At 27.2% G+C, this 25,675-nt stretch overlaps 1 protein-coding gene across 1 annotated transcript; it reads left to right on the forward strand.

Moving 5' to 3' along the window:
- Positions 1-1,719: 1,719 nt before the first annotated feature.
- On the forward strand, positions 1,720-9,290 carry LOC127241861 (probable sugar phosphate/phosphate translocator At3g17430). Its single transcript, XM_051261093.1, has 10 exons — positions 1,720-2,023; positions 3,687-3,976; positions 5,322-5,429; positions 6,389-6,420; positions 6,501-6,551; positions 6,906-6,967; positions 7,071-7,332; positions 7,700-7,965; positions 8,050-8,144; positions 8,757-9,290. Exons 2-10 carry the CDS (start codon positions 3,890-3,892, stop codon positions 8,928-8,930), a joined length of 1,137 nt encoding a protein of 378 aa, XP_051117050.1. The 5' UTR covers positions 1,720-2,023; positions 3,687-3,889; the 3' UTR covers positions 8,931-9,290.
- Positions 9,291-25,675: the final 16,385 nt, after the last annotated feature.

The following is a 25,675-nucleotide window of genomic DNA, read 5'->3' on the forward strand; positions in this document are numbered from 1 at the left end:
TACTTTTAAAATTGCATTGGGCTTTCTCTGATAGTTTTATAAACTCTGCCCCTAATCCTTCAACCGTCCTTATTTAAAGGTCTTTGATTTGCATGCACTCAAAGTTTCACAATCTTCAATTCTAAACTTTTGAAATTAAAAATATACTAATTATTTTTATATATGACCCGAAGAAACAAAAAATATACATAGAAATAATTGTTTTATTTTTTGATTTTAAAAGTTTTTGCTATAGTTCTTTGATGCTAAAGAAAGGGGAATGAATATATTCATAATTTTAGTGATTTAAGATTTGTAAATTCATTCACAATTTAGACACATGTGGATCAAAACACTGTTGAATAAAGACAATTGAGGGAGTTAGATACAAAATTTATAAATTATGAAAAAGTTTAACGCAGTTTTAGAAGTACGAAGATTTAACACAATTTTGTAAAATCATAACTTGGTTTTGTAAAATTTAACCTATTATTTTTATATTACCTACACAATTCTATCTCACATAAAAAAAAAAAAAAAAAATTCAAACCAAAATACAAAACAAACCCACCCAATATATGTGTGTTTATTGTTTATTTAAAATAAAAAAATTATTTAGTTTATACAATTTTTTAAAACAAAATATTAATATTTTTTTCCTATAAAGTATATGACATCTCTTTTGAGATAGATGGAGTATAAAAAATATAATATATACACATATTAATATCATATACTAGTATTATATTTTATATTATCGATATAATTTCTCATCTTTAATATTCCATTAGTCTCAATACAATAGTCATATTTACCATTTTTATCCGTCCTAAAACAATGGTCTAATTTTCATAAATAATCATATCACTACAAAACTATTCTTACTTTTTCATTATTATTACACAATTGCCATTACTTTTTACATTAATACACTCACAAGGGTAAAAAAAATTTTTACCCGTACTTTTTATCTACTATCAATATAATATCAATATTTCTTAAATCCCGTGTCAAACACAACTTAGACTATAGTTTTGGGACGGAGGAAGTATAAAAATTGGCAAAATTGTACGAAACCTACATATAATTTCACGAAATTGGCCAAATCTCTTATACTTTCAAAATTAGGTCAAAGTCGCTCGTGGTTTTATAAACAACTACGCATCTAATCCTTCGGTTGCCTTTTTTAATGATGTTTGATCTACACGCGCCCATATTGGGAATAAGTTCATAATGTCTGTTTCTAAACCACTAAAATTACAAATATATTTATTTATATTATATTCAACCCCCAAAACACTATTTACTATTTCTTGAAGCTAGACTAAGTATTAACTAATGAAAGTGTATGAAATTTTTAATGTATTTTTATTTTTACTATAAAAAATAATAGTTTTTTCATCCGTCTCTGAGGTCACATCTTCATTGTAATTAACATTAAAAATATTTTTATATTTATATAATTATTTTTGTGAAAATGTCTTTAGTATTATAAGAATGGAAAATATTTTTGCAATTTTTTTTTTTTAAATTTATATTAGATTTTGATATAATAATTAATATTCAAAAAGATTAAACAAACCGGATGTAAGTGTAGTATTTTTATTTTTTTTAGTGAAAAAGACTGAAAATAATTTTTAATGGAAGTACGGAAATAAAATACACCAAATACAAAACAAAGAGACGTAATAACAACTAAAACTCAAAATCACCAGAACCAAAACAAACACGCCCCAAACAAGAAAAAAAAGAAAAGGACATAAAGCTAAAGTGAAGCTCACGATCTGAGGAGTTAATTTTTATATTTCGTACAATCACCGTGACGCTAGATTTTCCACACCTTTTCAGCTTTTTCCAATCCCACCAGTTTCGCATTTCGCCTAAATCTCGGCCTACAGTTTGTTGAAGATCTAAGGCTTCGTTTCCCAAGAACGAACTTGAGTGGCAAGATTTCGAACTTTAATGTTCTTGTTGATCTCTTGAGACCCATTGGCACATCATTATCACTGCCGTATGCTGAGTCCTGGACGACTCAGTTGAGCTTGTAAGTCTATTGGTTACTGAGTGTCTTCCCTTGTGTTTTGATGTACTATTATATATATTTTGCACATTATGTGTTCGATGTATTGTCTCACTGATGCTGCTGCTATGGTGTTATAGCAGTTTATGGTCGCTGTTCTACTGGTGGGTTCTTATAGTCAGTCATATATGAAATGCATCTTCAGGATTGCACTTTTATTTGGTGCATTAATTCACCTTTGCCCTTCTACTCGGTGCATCGGCACAAATGTAGTTTCTTTATACTGTGAATGATATATATATATATCTATGGGTATAAATAATAAATGCTAACAAAAGTTAGGGGTTTCCTTGCCCTAAAAGTTTGGAAGTGCTTGAGGTCTTGTAGAAGGCATCTAACAATGTACTAACCAATAGAAATGAGAATATATATATATATATATATATTTCTCTTATGTTAAAATTCTAAGTCAATTTAGCTTGCTGGTTAAGGTTCTACGCAATGACAGTGCACTTTGATATTACCCATCAATCCTCTTGTGCCTAAATTCCTCAGGAGGATTAGATTGCAGAGTGGAAATATTACCACCTCATTGAAACCACTTGAACTCTCTCTGTACACCATAAATATCCCCCTGCATGTCTGGGTTATGGGTTATTGTGGTCCTTACTGCCTACTGTCTTTTTAATTTTGTCTTCTTTTGTCCTTCAGGGCAAGATTCGATGTTTGTAAGCTTAGATGTTTTTTGTGTTATTTAATGCAATCTTCTCATGTTTGCTTTGACTGGTTTAGTGCTACCATACAAGATTTTGAAATGATTACTTGTGTGAATGAGGCCACGCTTTTATAAGCACACTAACATATATTTTTGTCTTTGTTGGTGGTAATATAGTATCATGGAAGAGCAGAGGCAAACTGTTGTTGCTAAATTTAGTGCTTAACTAGAGTCTCAAGCTTTGACTTTAGGAACCTCAAGTAGCTACGTTTACAACTAAAGTTTGTCAGTATCTCAGAGATATGATTTGTTAGATTAATATAATATAGGTATAGGAGATAATCTATCTATCTAATAATTCTAACTATGTCAAGATATGGATTTATGTAGATTGTGTTAATCTAACAGAATTATTTTGTACTAATTAGGTTGCAGTGCATATTGCTTCTAATTTATATTCCACGAGTGAACAAAACATATCAAGATTGATTGCCATTTCATCCGAGGGGACGTGTTATTTGAATGTGTTACCACTGTCTTCCAATGTCGGTGGACAACACCCTCTAAAAATATCTTAACAGTCCTAGGATCAAGTTTTCATGTGACAAGCTTGGGCATGCAATTATATGCTCCAGCTCAAAGGGGACTGGTAGACTATATTGTAGTTATATAGTTTTGGATGGGCAAAAAGCCAATGGTTCTAGTTACTAGTATTTTTGTGATCATCAAACTATTAAGAGTACTTTCACAAAAAGAATGATTAAATCCACATCATTCATTTACTAAAGCAAAGTTCCCAGTGCATCTATCAGCGTGGTATCAAGTATATTATATTGAAGGAAAGTTAGTTGTTTGTGGGCTGAGTTTTTTGTCTTAGGTCGATATATTATTAGTTTGATATTGTGTGTTTTATATGCAAATGGAGAGATCAAACACGACCTAATATTGCTTAATTATGTTATCCTTTTGCAGGCTCCAACGGCTTTTTATCTCGATGTTACTACTTTTCCATTGGACAAGTTGTATTCACACGTGGTGCACAGGGGTGAATGATAAATGTGGATAAAAGCCATAGTATTTTTTCTCAGAAAACTCCTCAGCTAGAACGTTTAAACTCTCTATTTCACATGCTGTTGTCATTTGTTTGCTAAAAGCTTAAGGGAATCTGGATTGAGATGATGATCAGTCAGCAAGTTTTAGTGACCTATGCGTATCTTTTATTATATATTTTGCTATCCTCGGGAGTTATTCTATATAACAAGGTATGTAATCTCTTTCTAATGTATGTGGAAGAGCCTTTTTAATTTATACCGTTGCACAGTCTCCCTCTGTTTTACTGGATATGAGTACGGCCTATTTTCTGATAATATTTGTTTCTTAGCTATTTGTTGATGCTATCTCTAGAGGCTTTTTTCTTTTGATTGTTGACGTGTTTTTAATTGAGCATGTAAGATATGGGCTTACTAGCAAGCATCGCCTGTTTAAGAATATAATGGAAAATAGTTATAATATTAATTCTGACAATCTCACCTGGTTTCAAGTGAAATAATTGCCTACCCAGATTGCCTAACTTGAAAATCTCAGTTTTATTAGAATAAAATTTCCTTTTTGAGTGCTATCTGCCCTAGATTCAGATGAGTCTTTGTCTCGTTAGATATGACAGCTGAATGTCAGCTGCTACCAATTTTCTCTTCAAAGAAATTGATGAAGGTATTATTAACTTTAGAAAGTAATAAGGAGTTGTTACATGTAAATCTTATAAATTTGTTTCTGATATAAGCTATGTAATGACGTGAGCCTTTACATAAGTTGTGTAGATATCTTACACATTTCTTGCTGTAGACACTTTGCTGCTTTAATTCTATATCCACTGTTGTGCTGAGCTAAATATATGTAAGTAGTTTTATTTATATTTCAATGCCATAGAACTGGTGTCCGATTCACGATTGCTAATGGATTTTCAGATAAAACGTCTCCTGTTTTAAAGCATAGAACATTCAACATTAGATACAGATGCCATTTTCCTAAATTATCTTTTATACTTGTTCATAACTTTTGGATAAATTTCATTATGCTCTAAAGTCTTTATTCTCTCCTCTAAGTTAAAAATTGCTTGAGACCTATCTATATCCTCGATAACTCTATATGGAGCCTATGATCCATAAAATTTAGCGGATAATATGTTTCACAGGTTACAAATGCAACTAATAGTGCATATCTGACTAAACTAACTCTTGGTTTGGTTGTAGTCCTAAATTCCTAATGGGAGGAACATATCATTTGTTCAATTTTAACAGTTGGGGTTCTGTGTAGAGCTTTAGGAAACTCAAGTAAGCTTTATGCAATTTTTAAACCAGAGTGGAGAATTGTGACTTTTGATGAAATCACAGGAGAGCATAATGAAATTTACCCTTAACTTTTTCCAAACAACAACGAGTATGCTTTTTTCACAAGTTACTAGGTTTCTTTCACTTCCTATTTAAAGTTTCACTTTGGATTTCTTATCCTGTGCAGTAAATTGTATCTTGAAAACTATTCTTGGCTTGTTTGTGTCTGCAATTCATGTAAGCTCCCATCTTCCTTGCTAAATCTTTTGCTTGTATGCAGTGGGTTCTCTCCCCCAAATATTTCAACTTCCCATTTCCTATTACACTTACCATGATTCACATGGGTTTCTCGGGTTTGGTAGCATTCTTTCTGATCCGTGTATTTAAGGTAATGATTCTCTTGCGTCCCCCCTTCTATTCACTTAATATATTATAGTTTTTGTTGCTGGGTTTGAATCTTGCATTTTTTCCCCCTGAACAGTAAAATCTTTGTGTGATGATGTTGGATTATCTGAAACTCCTGAACTTGCATGTTTACTCTTCTTGTTATTCTGAGTTTATTATTGTTTAAGGTAGCTCACAGAACTGGGCCTATCATATTTCATTAGAAACTATATAATCAAATAATTTATGACAGAAGTCGTGCTTTCCTTGTACATTTTTTGGGGCTATACTTATATCTCAAGGGCTTCAGAGTTAACTCTGTGGATCAAATGTACATCTACATTTTACATTTTACATCTGCTAGACCATCGCATTCTAGCGACACATGCTGCAGGTTATTAATAGAATATACCTGGTTGCGTCTGTGATTGCTTATTGCATATGAAAAACACAATATATATATATATATATCTATATATATATAAAGCTTATGGGGGCAATCATAAGCATTAACTTTATTGGATTGAAGCTAGCATAAATATTATTGTGCAAGTTTCCCCTTCACAAGTGCAGTGACAATCTGGATCCGTGAGTCTATTCCCAAACCAATGTTGAATTATCTAGGAATCTCATGAGATGCAAGTAGACACTTTTTGCCCTTATAGTGTAGCATCCTTATAAATTGCGTAATTATTTATAAAGTTTATTTTCCTTGTGAGCTCTGATCTAAACAAGTACCCTTTCTTGCACATAATTCGTTGTGTACTTATGCTCTAGTTTGAGTTATTCAATGCTTTATCAAATGAAGTTCCTGCTGAATTTATGCCATAGTTATATTTGAACCTTGTGTTGAGTCATATATGCTCTCTTTGTAAATATCTATTTGTTTTTCTCTTAGCACAAATTATTTTGCATTTCTATGTCTTTTAAGCTCATTAATTCTGACTGACTTTATTTATGCAGCTTGTATCACCTGTGAAGATGACTTTTCAAATGTAAGAAATTTCCGCTATAACTATTTGCAGTATTTCGTTTAGTATCAGTGTATGTTAGTCCTTTCTCCTTGAATATGCAGATATGCAACATGTGTTATTCCTATCAGTGCCTTCTTTGCCTCAAGTCTATGGTAAGAAATATATGCTCTGTTTACACAACACACTTTCACTCATTTGACAGTAGTCATTCTTAGAAAAATATCACATCAAATACATTTTTTTCTCTTACAAAACATCAAATCAAATACTAACTTTTTACTTTTTCCAAACTTCCAAATTTCCAAAAACCCCTTATCTAAACAAACCCATATATTTTATCCAAGTTTAGAAGAATGAGTAATGTTTCATAGTTTTTGCTTTATTTATCCCAAGCTTACGGTTGTGTCCAATTTCGTCTCTTTCTTTTCTTTTTTTTTTTTTTTTTAAGAGACAGTGTATTAGGCATTTATTTAAGTGCTTGCTAATTAAACCATATTGCGTTACAGGTTTGGAAATACTGCTTACTTGTTCATCTCGGTGGCATTTATCCAGATGCTTAAAGCCCTAAGTATGCCCACCTATCTTGTAAGCTTGATTCAATTTATCCTACAAAGTTTTACTGACAAATTTCCCCCCTGTCTCTCTGTCTTTGTGCAATCACTTAATGACAGTGCCAGTTGCTACTTTCCTGATGGCTGTTATCTGCGGCACTGATAAACTCAGATGTGACGTCTTCCTAAACATGGTCTTGGTTAGTTTAGGCGTTGTCATATCTTCATATGGGGAAATTCATTTCAACATAGTCGGCACAGTCTATCAAGTTACAGGAATATTTGCTGAAGCTCTTAGGCTGGTTCTAACACAAGTTCTACTTCAGAAGAAGGGATTAACACTCAATCCCATCACAAGTTTATATTACATTGCTCCTTGCAGGTATGCTGTCTTCCATGTTTGGAAATTGACATTCACACATATGAAGAGCCATTTTATGTAAATAATTAAAGCAAAGGCTTTCTTATCTTTTACACTTTTTCTAATATTTAACTCTCTCATATTAAAAAAAATTATTTTCCCGTACAAAACATCACATAAAGAATGCTAAAAAGTTCAAAAAGAACACACCCTAAGTATTTTAATTCGCTTATAAAGTATTAAACTAATGTTTTTATAAGGCGAAGAATATTGAACTTATTATGTTCCTGTAGCGTTTAAAATTTGGAAGACCTACCCTGCAGTTGCTATATTGAATGGCTTTTTCAAGCTACTTGTATGAATATTTGTGTTGCCTTTTTGTGTGCAGTTTCGTGTTTCTCTTTGTTCCCTGGTACCTTTTGGAGATGCCTGAAATGGGAATATCACAGATCCAGTTCAACATTTGGATATTTTTCTCAAATGCACTATGTGCATTGGCTTTGAATTTCTCGATCTTTCTAGTAATTGGTAGAACCAGTGCAGTGACCATTCGGGTGTCTGGAGTTTTAAAGGACTGGATACTAATTGCCCTTGCAACTATACTTTTTCCAGAGTCAACAATCACCAAACTAAATATTATTGGTTATGCAATTGGTAATATTCTCAATCCACAGTTGATCTCTATTTTTCGAAGTTTTCAGTTCTTAAGGCATGCTAAAATTTTCATTATCTCTACAGCCTTGTGTGGTGTTGTGATGTATAATTACCTAAAGGCCAAGGATGTAGGTTCATCCCAAATGCCTGGAGAGAGTCTTATCGATCGAGCAGCAAAGGTAAAACTTCTTTCTTATATTCAATGAGATCCCATTATTCCTTTTATCTCTAAAGACAGTTTGATCGCTGTTCTTTAAAAACTTTGCAGCCAAATATCTTGCTTTGTTCCATTTTCTGTCTAATGATGATTGTGTTACTCTAACATGCTTAAGAAAGACTCTTGTTTCGACTATACAATACTAGGGAAGTGCTATTTTTTGTCTTTCTCACATAAACAAAAAATTATGTTACCAGGAATGCAGATGGGGTAAATAATAACTTCTCTCTGTACATCACAAAAATGTCAATAATCCGCATGAAGAAACAAGCCACCAGAAAACAATTTTAATCTTATTCTTACTTCATAATTTTCTTTTAAATTTTCTGTATTTTATGTCGGAATCCTTTTGGTTGGAAGACTATCATACGTATAATTCTGCATTTTCTTATAAAGTTTTAGATGAAATGGTCATTTAATGTAGTATCAGAATCTCCACATGTATGAATTCCATTTGCACATGAGGGGTGTGTTAAAAACCTATAATATATATAACTGTAAGCTTAAATTTTCACGAATTTAGGTGTCTACAATATACACGATGATTGATTATTTGTCTTTTCATTATTTGCAGGACCTTAAGTTGGACAAGAAGGCATCTGATCTGCATTTTCCAGACGATAATCAATTGAATAGCACCGGAGGAAAGATTGGAAGGAATCTAAACCATCTAGAGGCAAAAGGAGATGAAGAAACACCATTTATTCCTTATACAAAGGGCCTTTCGTCGAGGACAAAGCCCAGCTAACACCACGGCTCATCAGATATCGATTCCTTCTTCCCTTCTTTACTCAGTCCTAGTTAGAATGCTCTTGGGTGCTTCAATCATTTCCCTGAAATTTTGTCATTCTTTACCAATATGTCTACTGCAGGAGATCGACTCTTCGATTCGTCATCGTACAAATGTAGCAAAAGTGTTTGTAGTTAAGCTTCATTAGGTGTTGTATGTTGTGATGGCAAACAGGTAGTAGTTTGTGAAGCCTTGTGTTCTCAATGTTTTGTCACATTATCACCTCCTATGTTCTACCACAAAGTTTTGGAAATATTCATGGTGCTGAGGTTATTCAATTTCAACACTACTTTTAATCAAGTTTTGTTTACTTGCCAATTAATTTTACTATTCAATTATTTTTTTTTATAAATACACATCAGTCCATTTGTATTTGGCCGTTATTGTTTTTAACATTAAAAATATCTTTATATTTGTATAATTTTTTGTATAGATGTCATTACGTTAATATTATAAGAAATATTTTTGTCATTTTTTCTAGATTTGTACTATTTTTTATATAATAATTAATATTCAAATATTAACATGCAAAAGGTAAATGAATAGATTAGCGGTGGACGGAGGTAGTATAATTTTTTGTAAGGGTGTTCATTCGGATAGTAAAAAATTCAATCCATATCTGATCCGAAAATTATCAGATACCCAAATCCAATCCGAAGATTCTCAAATATCCGATGTTCTGGGTATCCAAATTTTCGATCAGCACCGGATTATACAAAAAAAAAAATTAAAAATTGCATTTAGAATATACTTCATTAGATAAGAAAGAGGCATAAAATTTTAAAAATTGTCTTAAAACTTAATAATTTCATACAAATTATGTTAATCATAAGAAAAATTCTAGCTCCGCAACGAGCATGCTTGTTTGTTGATCGACAATTATGAATCATTATACTTGAAATCCGTCTATTCATTGAGATAAAGTTGGAGACATTGAGACTTTGAACTTATAATTCTATAGACCATGGTAACAAGTTCACCTCACTACCATAATTCCTTATAGGACTAATATATAGTTTTTAATTAAATATAGAATTAAAAAAAAATCATTTTTTGTCATAATATAATCAAAATATATCAATTTTTGTCTCAGTATAAAAATATTATCTATTTTGGTTCCAATATAATCAAAACTCATCATTTTTTGTCTCAATATAACCAAAACTCATATTTTTTGTCCAAATATAAAATTTTTATCAATTTTAGTCTTAATATAATCAAAACTCATAATTTTTGTCATAATATAATCAAACCTTATATTTTTTGGTCCCACCGTCGACAAACCGACGGAAAATGCTACATGAAAAGAAATCAAACCTTATATTTATATTTGAAGAAATTGCACAATCTTGCAAGTCCACGTCAGCATTTTCAGTCGGTTTGTTAACGGTGGGACCAAAAAAGATAAGGTTTGATTATATTGGGACAAAAAATGATGAGTTTTGGTAATATTGAGACTAAAATTGATAAAAAATTTATATTGGGACAAAAAATGATGAGTTTTAGTTATATTGAGACCAAAATTAATAAGATTTTTATATTTGGACCAAAATTGATGAGTTTTGGTTATATTGGGACAAAAAATGATGAATTTTAGTTATATTGAGACCAAAATTGATAATATTTTTATATTATGATCAAAATTGATGAATTTTGTTTATATTGGGACCAAAAATATTTTCTTTTTCTAAAAACAAATATAGAATTTGTCATATCATTCCCGTAAATAGATGGAGAGAGTGAATATAATATGAGTACTTTTAGTATATAGATTAAAGTAAAGTGAGTATATTTTTTTAAGGCAAATATTTTTTTTTGTGTGTGTATAAAAAGTAACAAAATAATGTATTTTTTAAATTAATTTAATCCTTTAATTTTTTATTTTTTATGTAAAAAAAAAAGAAAAATTGATATTGTTCCATTGATTTGTCCTCTAGTTTTATTTTTTTAATTTTATTTGATAAAAATATTAAAATTTATATAGTTTTGTTGATTTTCTTTAAGTATCTCTTGGCTATTTTTTTTTTCAAGATTTTCTTTACTCAACTAAGATAATGGAAATAAAAAAAAGAAACATAAAAGGTGCATTTGAGAGTCAACTTATCATTTTTAGTTCTTAATTGATGCAATTAGGGTGTTAGCTGATTTAATTAATTGATTTAATTAGTTGATTCAATTGGTTGTATGTATTTAATTATTTGTATTTAAATATTTGGTAAAATAATTGTTCAATATTAACGGTTTATATGTAAAATGACAATTGAATATATATATATATATATTAAATATTGAATTTTTCTCTTTTGAGTTTGAAAATTTTTTTTATTAGTTATTAAAAAATGTGAAAGTGTTATAAAATATTGATTTTTTTTTTTTTATAATTTTTAGATTTGAAAAAAAAAATATGTTTATTGACAATATTAATATATTTTTTTATTAAGAATTGCATAAAATAATATAAGACAAAAATGATAATAGAATATATACTTGAGATATTTTTTACAATTTTCTCAAATACAAATTATATTTTATGTTTTCACTAGTAGATTTTTTATTTGAGTTTTGCACACAGATTAACGTAAATTAATATTTTATAAATATATAGCGTAATAAAGTAATATAATATTTATTTTACCTTTGAAAAGTAAAAACCAAAAGTAATTTAATATTTAGTTGAGAGTTGCTTTAAAAAGGAAATGAAAATTTTTTATTTGAATAGACTAAAATTGACAAATAAAAAATTTACTATTGGAAGTAGGAAATAATAATTATACAAAGTCTTGACTTTTTATTTATTTATTTTTATATAACGTTTATTTAGATTTTGACAAAAATATTGTACCTTTATTTTTTTTACTATACAATGATCATGCACTCTTATAAATATACGAGTATAATTTTATTTCATAAAATTTTATATTAACTTTTAAACCTAAAATTATAATAAAATAAAATAAAATCACTATTAACTAAACACTTATTATTATTATTATTATTATTATTAATTTTCAATGTATAATATCATAGTAACAAAATTTTCAACTTAAAATATCAATTCCAAATCATAAACATGCCAAAAGAACATTTAACAGCTACTTTCAACTTTATAATATTAAGTAAAAAAAGAAATTATATAATAAATATCTTTATTTAATATATTATATTATTTTCATTTGGTGTATATATATATATATTTACTTTTTATATGTATATTTTGAATATGATGAATGTACAATTTTACATTTTGATATATATATTTTGAACAAATCAAAAATGCCAAAATAGATAAATTGAATTCAGCATAAAATTAAAATTTTTCTATTTTAAAAATATTATTTCAATATTTATTCACATCACATTAAAATCATTTTTATTTTAAAATATAATTTCTCTCTCTATTCGCAGTTAAAGAATACAATTGATCCTATATATAATATATACTCAAATATAAGTAAATAAAAACAAATTTAAATATAAATCTACTAAATCTAAAATTAAAGATTTAAAATATCTCAATTTTATTTTTAATTTTTAAATTAAATATCTAAAAAATCTCAACAATTCTAAACACAAAATATACATCTTATTTTCTTGTAAATATAACTATATTACACATTATAAATATCTTTAAACTTATATTTATTTACATCAAACTTAAGTTGGTATCAAATTTAAGAATTATTTATATTTAAAATACCATATACAATTGTTTATCTTCAATATTTTTCACTAGTAAAAAAGGTTTGTTTGATTATGTTTTTTCAAATTATTATTATTATTATTATTATTATTATTTATCTATTTTTAATGTTAATTTGTAACTCCCTCAAATATCACTATCATACAATCATTGCGGAGTAAATTGCAAAAAATATCCCACATTTATACCCTATTATCACTTTTGTCATGTATTTATCTCCCTAGCAAAATATATCCCACATGTTTACAAAAGTCGTTATTTATGTCATTTTCTCACGCGTGAAATTCACACCACGCGCCCTTACGCGCAATCACGCGCGCGCATGCGCGGTCAAATGACATAAATAACGACTTTTGTAAACATGTGAGATATATTTTGTCAGGGAGATAAATACAGGACAAAAATGACAATGAGGCATACGTGTGGGATTTTTTTGCAATTTTCCCAATCATTGTGTATTTACTTAGATTACATACAAAATCTTCTTATTCCAGATATTAAATTAAATATTTATTTATATAACATCAAATAATTACTATAATCTAAAAAAAAAAAAAAGAAAAAAAAAGAAAAAACACAACCAAACAAACCATAATTTTCCTAACACATATATAAGTATATTATATATTTGTGCATGCTTAAATGAAGTTTTATGTAGCTATCTTATCTTTGTGATAGATTCTAAAAGATACGTATTAATATTTTATTGGATTTGGATCAAAAAAATAATAAACCGTGTGCACTAATTTAATTAAACAATATAAGTGAAAAGCTGAACAAACATTAATTTAAGTTGAGTATTATATTTTTTTATTTATCAATGTACTAATGGGGAGTCGTGATATGCACGTCCAATCGATAAATTAATTATTTTATTGATTTTTTTTTAATAAAATATCGTATTAATGTATATTTAACAAACTATTTATATAATTTTTAAATTATTAAAATTAATCGCTACTTTCTCCGTCTCATATAATTTATCTTTATTTTCTATTTTCGTCCGTCCAACGTAATTTGTTCTTTCTTTTTTTTGGAAATATGATTATCCACTTTAATCATATTTTAAATTTTAAGTTTTATAATTTTTTTTAATCTTAATTAAATTATTTATTTATCTTAATCTTAATCTATAATTATTTTTACTAATACACTTTTTAATTATCTATTAATTATACTTTATCTAAAGCGCCCAAAATATATGGGATAGAGGGAGTATTATTTAAAATAATAAATATATAAAATTTAAATATAAAAATAGTATAAATAAATTAATACATTAAAAAAATGTAATTGAAAATTGAGTTTAATTGGGTTGAACAATTCACAAAATCCTAAGTGTTTCTTTTTAATATTGTCATAGTATTTCTCAAGTGAACATTTCTATTTTTATTATATTCTTTTACATTCAATTCATTTTTTGTTTTAATCGAATAATTTTGCTATTATTGTCATATTCGTGTATAAAAATTTGATTAAATAAACAATTGATTTGCTCTTTGTTGTAAATTTATTTAAATAAAATTTGATTAAATAAACAATTGATTTTGATTAAAGATGACTATATCAAAATAAATTTATTTAAATTTATAATTTTAATAAAAAATAATTAATTATTAACCTAATGAAAAATACATATACAAGACTCTTTTATATTTTACACTATTTCTAGTGAAATATTTTTTTAATAAAAATACATTTATTTTCTTTAAAAATATTTTTAAAAACAGCAAAAATAAATATTTTGATAAGAATTTCATAATTTTCAAAAGTTAATAATAAAATTATAAAAATCATATATACCAAAAGAATGCAATTAATCATTTTAAAAATAAAATATAAAATGGTCTTAATTGTCATTTTAGTGTAAACAACTATTTTACCAAATATTTTAGCATAAGTAACTAATATGTTATGCTAATTAAACTATCTAATTGAATCAACTATCAACTAATACTTATTTATCAAACACTTCTAAATATTTTTTTTTCATCTTTTTAAAATTATAAATTCTCATAATAAATCAAAATTAAAATACAAAACCAAAATCCTACAAATAAACAAACCATTTATATAATAATAAATTATATTATAAAGTTAAATATAATATACAATTAAAAAATACAGATAACAAATAATAATAAGGGAGACTTGGTCTGCACTCCCTGTCAGTAGTGTAGAATTTACATTCAGTCCCTATTATTAAAAAATTGATTTGCACTCCTTCATTTTCAATATTAATTTAAATTTAATCCCAATTTTTTTTATTTTTTCATTAAATAGTATAGTATAAATACGATGTACCCTTAAAATATATTTAAATACTTTTAACATTTTTTTTTATATACTTATAGCACATTCCGCTCTACCTATACTACGTCTCACTCTACCTAAATTGTTCTACTGTTATACCTTTATTTACGTTTTGTGTACTTTTATATGTGTATTTAAAAATAAAAAATAATAATAATAATAAATAATTATAATTACGTTTTATTATGGGATGAAACAAAAAAAAAAAAAAAAAACTACATACTTCTCATATCCTAAAAAAATCCTATATCCTTCATTCTCGTTTATGTACCATAATATATTGAAAATTTTTCTCCTTCATGTAATCGATCGCTCTTATTTTCCCTCAAATTTATTCATATTCTTTGAGATTTTTAAATTTGCACTAACATTATTGTATTATTGGAATCTAATTGTAAAATAAAATGTACATAATGTAAAAATTACAATGTGACTAATTTATTGAAATACAATCCAAAATTGGTATGTAGAATTTAAATAAAATCATGATATGTATATATGTATGTGTGTATATATATATATATTCATTCAATCAATATAAGTTACAAATTTATATTAAAACAAAAAATTGCAATAGAAAATTAGATATATAGATTTCAAATACAACCATGATTATACATATCATTTTGTCAATATTAGTTTACTTACTATTTTAATTCTACCTATAAAATGAAAAAAATTGATATTAATAATTTATATTATTTTTGTACAAAATTCATAATTATATTTAATATAATACTTCCCCCGTCCCAAAAGAGACGTCTTATTGGATGTTGACACGAGAATTAAGGAATAATAGTATTTAATTGAAAGTTAGGTATAAAGTAGAATGTAAAAAACTAAAAAGCCTTGCTTTTTGAAGGATTTTAAAAAGTAGGTTAGATTAATAATTAGGAGTAGTTTGAAAAAGTAGAAATAATTTTGTTATAAAGTGGGGACCACGATTACTAAATAAGAAAACAAAACAATTGTTTTGGAACAGACAAAAATGGAAAAACAAGATAATTTTTTTGGAACGGAGGAAATATAAAATATTACGTAAATATTATAAAAATATTATACATAATATAAACTTTATTATATGATTCAATATAATATTAGCACAATAAATATCTATCTATCTATCTATCTATATAATTATTCTATCAAATATTTAAAATCGTATATATAAGATACAATTTTTTAAATATTAATACTAGTAATAAAATTTATTTATAGTATTTTATACATTTTAAATACTTACTATGTATAAAGGTTAGGGTTTGTTTGTTTTGTGTTTTGATTTGAAGGATTTTTTTTTTTTTATGTGAAATATAAAAAAAAATGTATAGATAATATAAACATCATGAGTGTGCGTAAATATATTAATTTTTGTAGAAAAATATGTTGAAATTTTTTCAAAAAAAAAACAAATCCTTAGTCTATAGAAAATAAAATTTACAAGAAAATAAAATTAAATAATTTTTTCTATCAAAGATTTATATTAAATATACAAGTCACAATTTTGTATAGCTTTTTTTAATCTTTACTAATATTTTTATTTTTTTTAATATTTTAAAACGTGAAAATAAAATAAATATAAATATAATTTTATTAAAAAAAGTAAATTAACCAATAAAAACAGATAGAGTCAATCTTTTTTTCTTATTCAACGGTTATAATTATAACAACACACCTAAAAACTATATGTATAAAAAATAAATTATTCAAATACACATCCTAAACATTTATGCATATACCATTTTAACATTTATGCATATACCAGTTTAACATTCATGCATATACCAGTTTAACATTCATGCATATACCCCACTGATAGAGGTAGTGGTCTCACGGAGTGCTTTAATTGTCTTCTTCGTTGGAAAATTGATTGATATCAACTGCATTCTAAAATACCTGCAGCTATATATAATATTTAATTAACCACAAATTATACATTGACTACCGGCGGTGTTTGTACCCGAGGATATTGTTGCATATGTACACTAAAGATATACCATAGTGTAATTGTTATATACCTGCAATATAAAGTCATATGCTCCACCGCAACGACAGTTGCAAGGGTTCGTTTCTTTTTTTTTTTTTTTCTTCTTTTTCAATTTTTTTTCTTCTTTCCTCCTGCTTCTTTTTCACTGTCGCCGCCCGCCCATAAGATTCCATAATCCACAATCGCAGCCGGCGCCGGCGTGCAGGTTCAAAATTAAAAAAAAAAAAAATAATGGCCGAACCGCCGGTTGAAACCGTAAACCGACGGTTTGAACCAGCAGTTTGCACTTTGACAAATATATAAACCGTAACAAGAGGTTCGAAAACTGGTAAACCGAAGATTCGGAACTACGTGGAAATTTAAACAAAATGTGTTGTAAGTATATAAAATAAATTTGGAAGCATTTAAAATATTTTAGAAGTACATTCAATTTTTACTGGAGAAAATCTAAAATAGAGACTAATATTAAACTAAATAAGTAAACGAGGGAGTGCACACCAATTATCTGTAATAATAATGCAACCGCTTTTCCCATACAGTTTCCTCATTTCTCTTTTTTTTCTCTCTCTCTTTCTTTCCCCTTTTTTTTTTCACATAGAATGTTCATAGTCTATTTTGGTTCATCTCAAATAACTTGTCATTTAATATTTTAAAAATATAATTATACATTTTAATTACTTTTTAAAATCTATCATTTATAATTTTTTAAATTTTAATTAAACTATTTAGCTATTTTAATCTTAATCTATAATTATTTTTACTAATATACTTTTAATTATGTATTAATTATAGTTTATCTAAATTTCTGTCATTATACTAACAAACAATTTACATAGAATAGAAGGAGTATTATTTTTAGTGGTAGGACCACATAAAAAATTTAATAAGAAAAATAAAAAATCAAAAGGGCTACGCGGATCCTAGGGTGTGTTTGTTTGGGAGTTTGGATTTTGAATTGAGATTTGAATAGTAAAAATTTTGAATTTGAATAATTGTATGATGTGATATAAATAAGTGTTGATGTGATGTTTTGAATGGAAAATTGATTTTTCATATAATATAAAAAATAAAAAATAGATGTTTAATTTGATGTTTTGAGTGAAAAAAATGAAATGAATAGCGTTCTCACACATAAAAAAATCAATAAATAAAAATCTTTATATTTCATCTATATCTAAAAATATAAAATTTCTCTAAGTACGACTATGAATTGACTTTTTCCATTCATCTATTTTGTTTCTATTACATATCTGAACTAAATGGTTACGATGATGCTGTCTGTTGTGATTGCATGCAATAAGAAAAAAGACAATTGTTGTATTTGTGTTCTTCTGACAATCGATGTAGGTATGAGAAAATTTTGTCCATATGCCAAAATAAAAAATCACAGATTTTTTCTATTTAACATTCTCTTCTTTTTTGATATATCATGTCACAAAATTAAAGTGCAGTAATTAAGACACTCATGCACCCAATCATCCAAATAGCAATATATGAATAAGTCTAAATATTATGTGCCAACAGAAATACAAAACTACAAGCAGCCTTCACAATAATATAGTTGTAACAACTACAAACTTCCAAGAAATATAGTAACAGATGAAACAACAATAAAAAATCAACAAAACAAACAACAATGAACAAAACTTAGCAACTTCACCTCAAAAAATGATCATCTCTTTTCTGCATTGCTTCCTTTTGTAGGAGCAGGGACAATAAAAAACAAAAATTTTCAGAAGGATTGTACATCCTCACTAGCAGGATTTTTGGTATTTCCTTTGCTTCTTTTATCACCAACTGTTGATGGAGCATCATGTTTAATTGTATCATTTTTTATCTTAGTGCAAACTTTCAGTAATTCCAAAAGAAAGTTCTGTCACATGCTCATCTATTGCAACACTTAAGCTTCATCATTAATCCATAGAAGTTCAACATTAGTTTCCACGATTCCATTTTAAGAAACAAATTTTTTTTCAATTTATTGAGAAATGGTTGCAGTAGCAAACTCGCAGCATCACCAACAATGGTTCTAGCATCATCAAGACCCTCAATAGGTTGAGTTGTTGCAGTTTCAACAACATTTTATTGTTGTTTCTGAATAAGTTCTTATTCAATTGGAACAATAATAACAATGGGTTGTTCCATAATCACAGAACCTGAAAATTCTTCGAAATCCGGTGTAGAACCGAAATGTCCTCCATGTCGAGTTAATCCACAACCACGACGTCCACTACTCAACCTTCTACTAAAGAAATATCAAACATAGTTCTCACTATTGCTCAATCAAATCTCTTCTCAATATTTTTTCATTTTGGATTTTTTTCATTTTTTTTTATCTCCCTGTCAACATAAATATATTGAAAAATTTACTTTACATCCAGGCATGCATAATCAACTAGGGTACGAATGCATATCCAAATAACGTCGAACCTTCTCAAATCGATCCGCATCAAATGTCTTCGTAAGAATATTTGCCTTCTAATTTTTTACTTTTTTTGGGCATCTACATCAAAACTGAAGATTCTGCCCATTTATTACATCATTTGCCAATCTGAAATATTTTTATGTTGTATTTCTAGGATATCTACAATATTTGCAACCATTAGTTCGCGATGACAACGGTATGACATCCTGTATTCTTCTAAGATTTATATTTCAATTTATGTTCTTGTTTTTCTTTGAGTTCTACTTCACAACTAAAATTGTTTTTTTTTTTTTTTTTTTTGGAATTTTGACCTTAGTAAGAAGACAACCACGAAAAAATATTGTTGGTTTACTTTGAGAAGACTCATAGAAACCTAATCCTTTGTAATCTCCAAAGGGTTTCCCAACATAAAGAACTTCATCTAATTTCTCTTTCTCTTTCAAAGTTTATCATTCTCCTATTTCAACTTCTGATTTTTAGCTTTTAGACCTTCAGATTCAATTGATTTCTCTTTAACGTCCTTTTTCAAATTCTCAATCTCATTATCTAATTTTTCTTTTTTATCCCCCAACTGATAGATAATGTCGAAGAGTTCTTTATATGTCACCATTTTTTTTTTCTGTTTCAGCAACCATCTCTTCATAGGCTTCAATCAATTCGTCAACATTTAGTTATCTTGATTCCTCAGCTACTTTAGTAGAAGGACCATCATCATCTTTTCTGGGTTCACCTTCATTAGCCATGAAAGCAACTAATTTATCATTCTTGGACTATTCTTCATCTTCAACAAAACTTCATCATTATTGTCACTTTAAGTAGCTTGATAAGCTCTTTTCACTCTTTTCTTTATGGTTGCATATTCAGATTCAGATTTAATGTGCCCAACTCCACTACATCCATAATAGGTAAGTTCTTGCACTGTCTCAAATTTAACAGGAAAAATAAATTTCTTTTTGAATCCATCATCAAACTTTCCTTTGGTTTGCTGTAACTTGTTGGTTTCTACTCAATGTATCTTCATTGTGAGCTTGATGTAGTTACATCATATTGACTACTTGTATTTTGAAATTTTCCATACCCATGTTTGGTAGCACGTTTCTCGCTTATCATTTCGATTGAAAAATGACATTTTTCTCATTTGATTCAACCAACTGCATATGCTCAGAAAATATGGCTTTTATTTTTGGAATCGTGAGTTGATCTATTCAACGATTTAAAGCACACTGCTCTGATTGAAGAATGAGGCTCGACCAAACTTCTTTGAACTCCTTAAAAGAGGCCAACTCTCTAAAACGTGAAAAACTCACAATAATAACAACACTCTGTCAATGATATAAATGCAATAACACCAAATTAATAAATGAGACAAGTTTTTGTTAACCCAATTCGCTTATAAACCAACTTATATATGGATATCAATCAAGAGTACTTCAAGTATAATTAGTGTTGATTACAAAACAAAACAATCAGAAACTCCTTCAACGTATTTTCTCTATAACAACCTACTTTGCAAATCCCACATGTAACTAGTCGTCATTAATCCCTAATAACACTAGTTGTCTACAACAAGCAAAGAGAAATGCAGCTGAAAGCTGGTCTACTCTAATTGGACTTCCGAAAACTCTGTCCTCCAACAACTTATGTGAGTTTTAGAGTTAATTAAATCTAAGTACAAAACTTGAAAATAGAAGGAGACATGAGTGAGAGCACAAACAATAATTTCTTTTTCTAAATTATATCTTTCAAATGTGCTCACTGGCCAACCATTGTTGTCCCATATTGATTATACAACTACAATGTTGACCATGCAATTCGAACAATTTAATTCCGTTTGTACTAATTTGGCATGAGGTGTTTCTCCATATATATACAAATTAACTTTCTCCATCTATTCCTTTTGCCTTTATTACATATCTGAACCGATCAGACAAAATTGTTGTGTTTCTGTTGTCTGTCCGTCTGTGGCGGTCTTCAACCATACAAAAGAAAATTATTGTATTTGTATTCTTCTGTCAACCGAGAGAGAATTTTTTTTCATATATCAAAATAAAAAATATAAGAATTTTTCATTTAAAAGATCTATAAATAGGCGTGATACAATTTCACTAAATTAAAATAATAACATAATTTCATGAACATAACCAAATAATAACAATATCTGATATAAAAGAAAATACTACCTCCGCCTATTATCTATCTATCAATTTTGTTATTTAATCCATTTTTTTAGTAATTTTATTTTTTAATTTAAATAAAAAATATCTATATAATTATACAAAATTATAAATAATGTCATTAAAAACAAATCAATTTACAGGTAAGAAAAGGACTTTTTTGAACTATCTATCTATACAATTTTAATTTTTTAAAATATATGTGAAAAAATAAATAATGTCATTAAAAACAAATAAATTTAGAGGTAAGGAAAAGACTTCTCTATCTCTAGTGAACTATCGACCTATACAATTTTAATATTTTAGAATATATGTGAAACAATAATGGAAAGATAAATGACCGAAGGAGTATATCAGGGTGTGTTTTTTTTTGGGGGTTTATGGAAATTTAGGTTTGAGTTTGATTTTCATTTGAATTTTAGAATGAGTTTAAATGGGGTTTGAGAAATTTTGATGTGTATTGATTTGATGGATAATGAATAAAATAATATAAATATTTATTAAATTTAATTGATAAAATTTATATTGTATGATTTGATTATGAATTTATATTATATCATATATATATATATTTAGATTTTTATTTATTTGTATTATAGAAAATTTATTCTTTATAAAATGACATATATATTGTATATATTTTCCCCCTATAATTATAATAAATATTAAATTACATTTTAATATTTTTTTAAAAAATAAAAAACAAAACGTGTCTCCCAAGCCGTGGACAGTTTTTACTGTGCAAATAATTTGGGGTTGAAGAAACACACTTTTAAATATATATTGCAATTAGAGTTGGCAAAAATTGATCCGATACGACCCGATACGAAATAATTGGGTTTGGGTCAAAGATTTTAACCCGATTATGTATACAGGTTGACACGAACCCGACACGATAATAAACGGGTCGGGTTAGGGTTGAGACTTTCAACTCGAACCCGATACGACTACCCGAATATAATATATTAATATTAATTAATATATTTATTATATATATAAAATAATCGTAATTTAATAAATTTTTCATAAATTAATTTAAACTAAATTCAATTTTAAATAATTCAACCTAATTTACGCTCAAACCAATAAAAACTAACATAACACGACAACAAAACAAAAAATTATTTAATTTGAATCAAGAAATTAGACTTAATTATGTATACGGGTCAACACGAATCAACCCGAACCCGACACGATAATAAACGAGTCGGATTAAAATTGAGTAATTTAACCCGTTTAAAGTAGTTAATCCGATACGAATCGACTCGTTGTCGGCTCTAATTGCAACACGCATAAAATATAATAAAATAAAAAATATAGGTTTCTTCAAAGCCGTAAATAACCGAAAGATGTCCCAAATTAAACTCGTATCGAAATCCAGAGGGACCGATGATAATTTTCAATATTCAATTCGAAGTGATGCTTAATATTATTATTATTATTATTATTATTATTATTATAAAATAAATGAAGTTACAATTGGAACCTCACATCTTATTCTTTATTTTCCTATCGTATAGCAGTAGGGCGAGGGAATAAAAAAAAGAATATGAACAAAGAAAGAAGATGACTAATGACCCTAAGCGTCTCATTTAATTTTTTTGCATGTTGATATTTGAATATTAATTATTATATTAAAATATAATACAAATGAAGATAAAATTGCAAAAATATTTTCATTAGTGTTTTATAATACTAATAGAAGGATATTTGTAAAAAAAAAGAAAATTATACAAATATAAAGATATTTTTAATGTTAATATAATGATACAAAAGGTAAATATGACCTTTACAGATGGACGAAGAGAGTTTAAAACAATGATCTATGTGTAATTTCATTAGACACAAATTTTATAATCTAGCTAAAAAAATCAGTAAGGATTTGTTTCTTTTGTCTTTAAATTTCAAATTTTTATTATTTGCATATTCGTTTTTCTTAAAAGATAATATATATTTTTTTTTCACAAAATATATTGTCATATATTATTTTAATATTAAAATTCAAATTAGAATTTTCAAACTCACCCAATGAAACGTACCTAAATAAAGAAAAATGGTTGAACTAGCCTACTCCCCTTTTCCTTAACCCTCTATACCCACCCATTAAAAAATAATATGTGTGATTTATCTTTTTATAGTTATTTTATAAATATATTTGCAAATTAGTTCTTAATTTGCAATTTAATTCCTATTATATTAAATAATCTATTATATTAACCAATATGTTATTTTTTAATCGGTCAGAAATACCTTATTTTAGATAGTGTAAATTAATAAATTATTTTTTATATAAATTAGTTTAATTATTAAACATATTGGTTAATATAATAGGTTATCTAATATAAATAAGTATTAAATTACAAATTAAGAACTAATTTGAAAATATATTTATAAAATTAAAATAAAAAATAAATTATACATATTATTTTTTAATTGTTGGGTATAGAGGGGTAGTAAAAAAGGGAGTAGGCCCATCAATCTAGAAAAGATATATTAGTAATTTTTAGTAAATTTTTTTTAAAAAGAATATATATATATCTAAAAACACTAATATATAAGAATACCGTAGAGGTTACTGCATGAATTATTTTATCTACCCTTATTTTTATAAGTGCAAGTGGGTGTTGTTGTTTTGCCAAGCGCTGCGAAGAGGTAATATTGTGGAGAAGTGTCTAAAGTTGTCAATTCCTACTTAAATTTGTTGGGCACAAAAAAAAAAAAAAAAAAAAAAAAATCATCAAGATCGCCTAACTTTGAACTCCCTGCGTGTAGGGGACGTACGAATTGGGGATGACCTGTCCTGTATCATCGATTTTCTTCAATCTCACTTATTTTTTGGTAAAATTAGGTAGCTTCTTCAGGGATCACCGATTGTGCGCGCGAAGCATCTGTTTGCATCCCAACGCAGATGATCGATGGTCTGCAAATGGCTTAACCAGTTCGTCCATAATTTTCTTTTTATTGTTTTAAATTGGCTGAACTTCAACTATATATTTTTTTTAAAATCTGGTCTCACCACGACACCACAGGCGCAATAGAACAAGGTAGGTGAAGAAGAAGAAAGAAAATGAGGAAAGAAAAAGAAGGAAGAGGACCGAGGATGATCGATGTGGAAGAAAAGAAAAAATTGAGAAGAAGAAGAAAGAAGAGAACCCGGCTACGGTGGCTTTACATATATAATTGTGTGAATGAATCGATTAAGACAAAATTATGTATTTATAATAATAATAATAATAATAATATATTTAAAATTAAAAAAATTAAGATCGTTGTAACTCTAAACTCACCGATTGCGAATTGCATGAAAGGAAGCACGGAATGACATACATCACTGATTTGCCTTCAGTCTCACCTCTATGCTATTTATGGGTAAAAATTAGGTAGCTTCTTCAGGGATTACCGATTGCGCACATTGGATCTATTTGCATCTCAACACAATTGACCAAAGTTTGCAAATGGCTGAATCGATTGTTCAACCATTTTATTTATAATTTTTGTTTTAAATGGGTTAAACATCTCGTTCAACCATTTATTCATTTATTATTTTTAAAATTTGGCCATCGCCGTGACACCGCTGCGCATGCAGAACATGGTAGGTGAATAAGAAGAAAGAGGAGAAGGAAAGAAGGAACCAAGGATGATAGATGCGGAAGAAAGGAAAGACTTAAAAAGAAAAAGAAAAAGGAAAATTCGGTGGAATGTGTAATTATGTAAATGAATTGATTATGACAAAATTATGTAATTTATAATACTAATAATAATAATATATTTATAATTAATTTTTCTTAAAAAAATAAAAATAAATATAATATTAATAAAAATAAATAATTATTAATGATACTGAAATATAATATGTTATAATATTATTTTTTCTTTATTTTTTAAATTTTTAAATTTTTATTATATAATAGTATTTAATTTAAATTATTTTATTATCTAATATATCAATATTTCTATAATTTAATTACTTCCAAAATTTATTAATTTAATTATTATTATATTGTAAAAATTTAATTAATTACTTATTTTTTATATAATAAATAGATAACAAATATTTTTAAATAATATTAAAATTGAAATTAATTATTTTTAAATATAATATAA

Source organism: Andrographis paniculata, unplaced genomic scaffold, assembly GCF_009805555.1.
Source record: "Andrographis paniculata isolate CXL003 unplaced genomic scaffold, ASM980555v1 Contig83END, whole genome shotgun sequence".
NCBI classification, from domain to species: domain Eukaryota; kingdom Viridiplantae; phylum Streptophyta; class Magnoliopsida; order Lamiales; family Acanthaceae; genus Andrographis; species Andrographis paniculata.

Excerpts from the sequence above, each read along its gene's own strand:
- LOC127241861 (XM_051261093.1), top strand. The coding sequence starts at position 3,890 with ATGATGATCAGTCAGCAAGTTTTAGTGACCTATGCGTATCTTTTATTA. Across the intron at positions 6,421-6,500 it reads GTGAAGATGACTTTTCAAAT|ATATGCAACATGTGTTATTC; the intron begins GTAAGAAATTTC and ends TTGAATATGCAG. Across the intron at positions 6,968-7,070 it reads CCAGATGCTTAAAGCCCTAA|TGCCAGTTGCTACTTTCCTG; the intron begins GTATGCCCACCT and ends ACTTAATGACAG.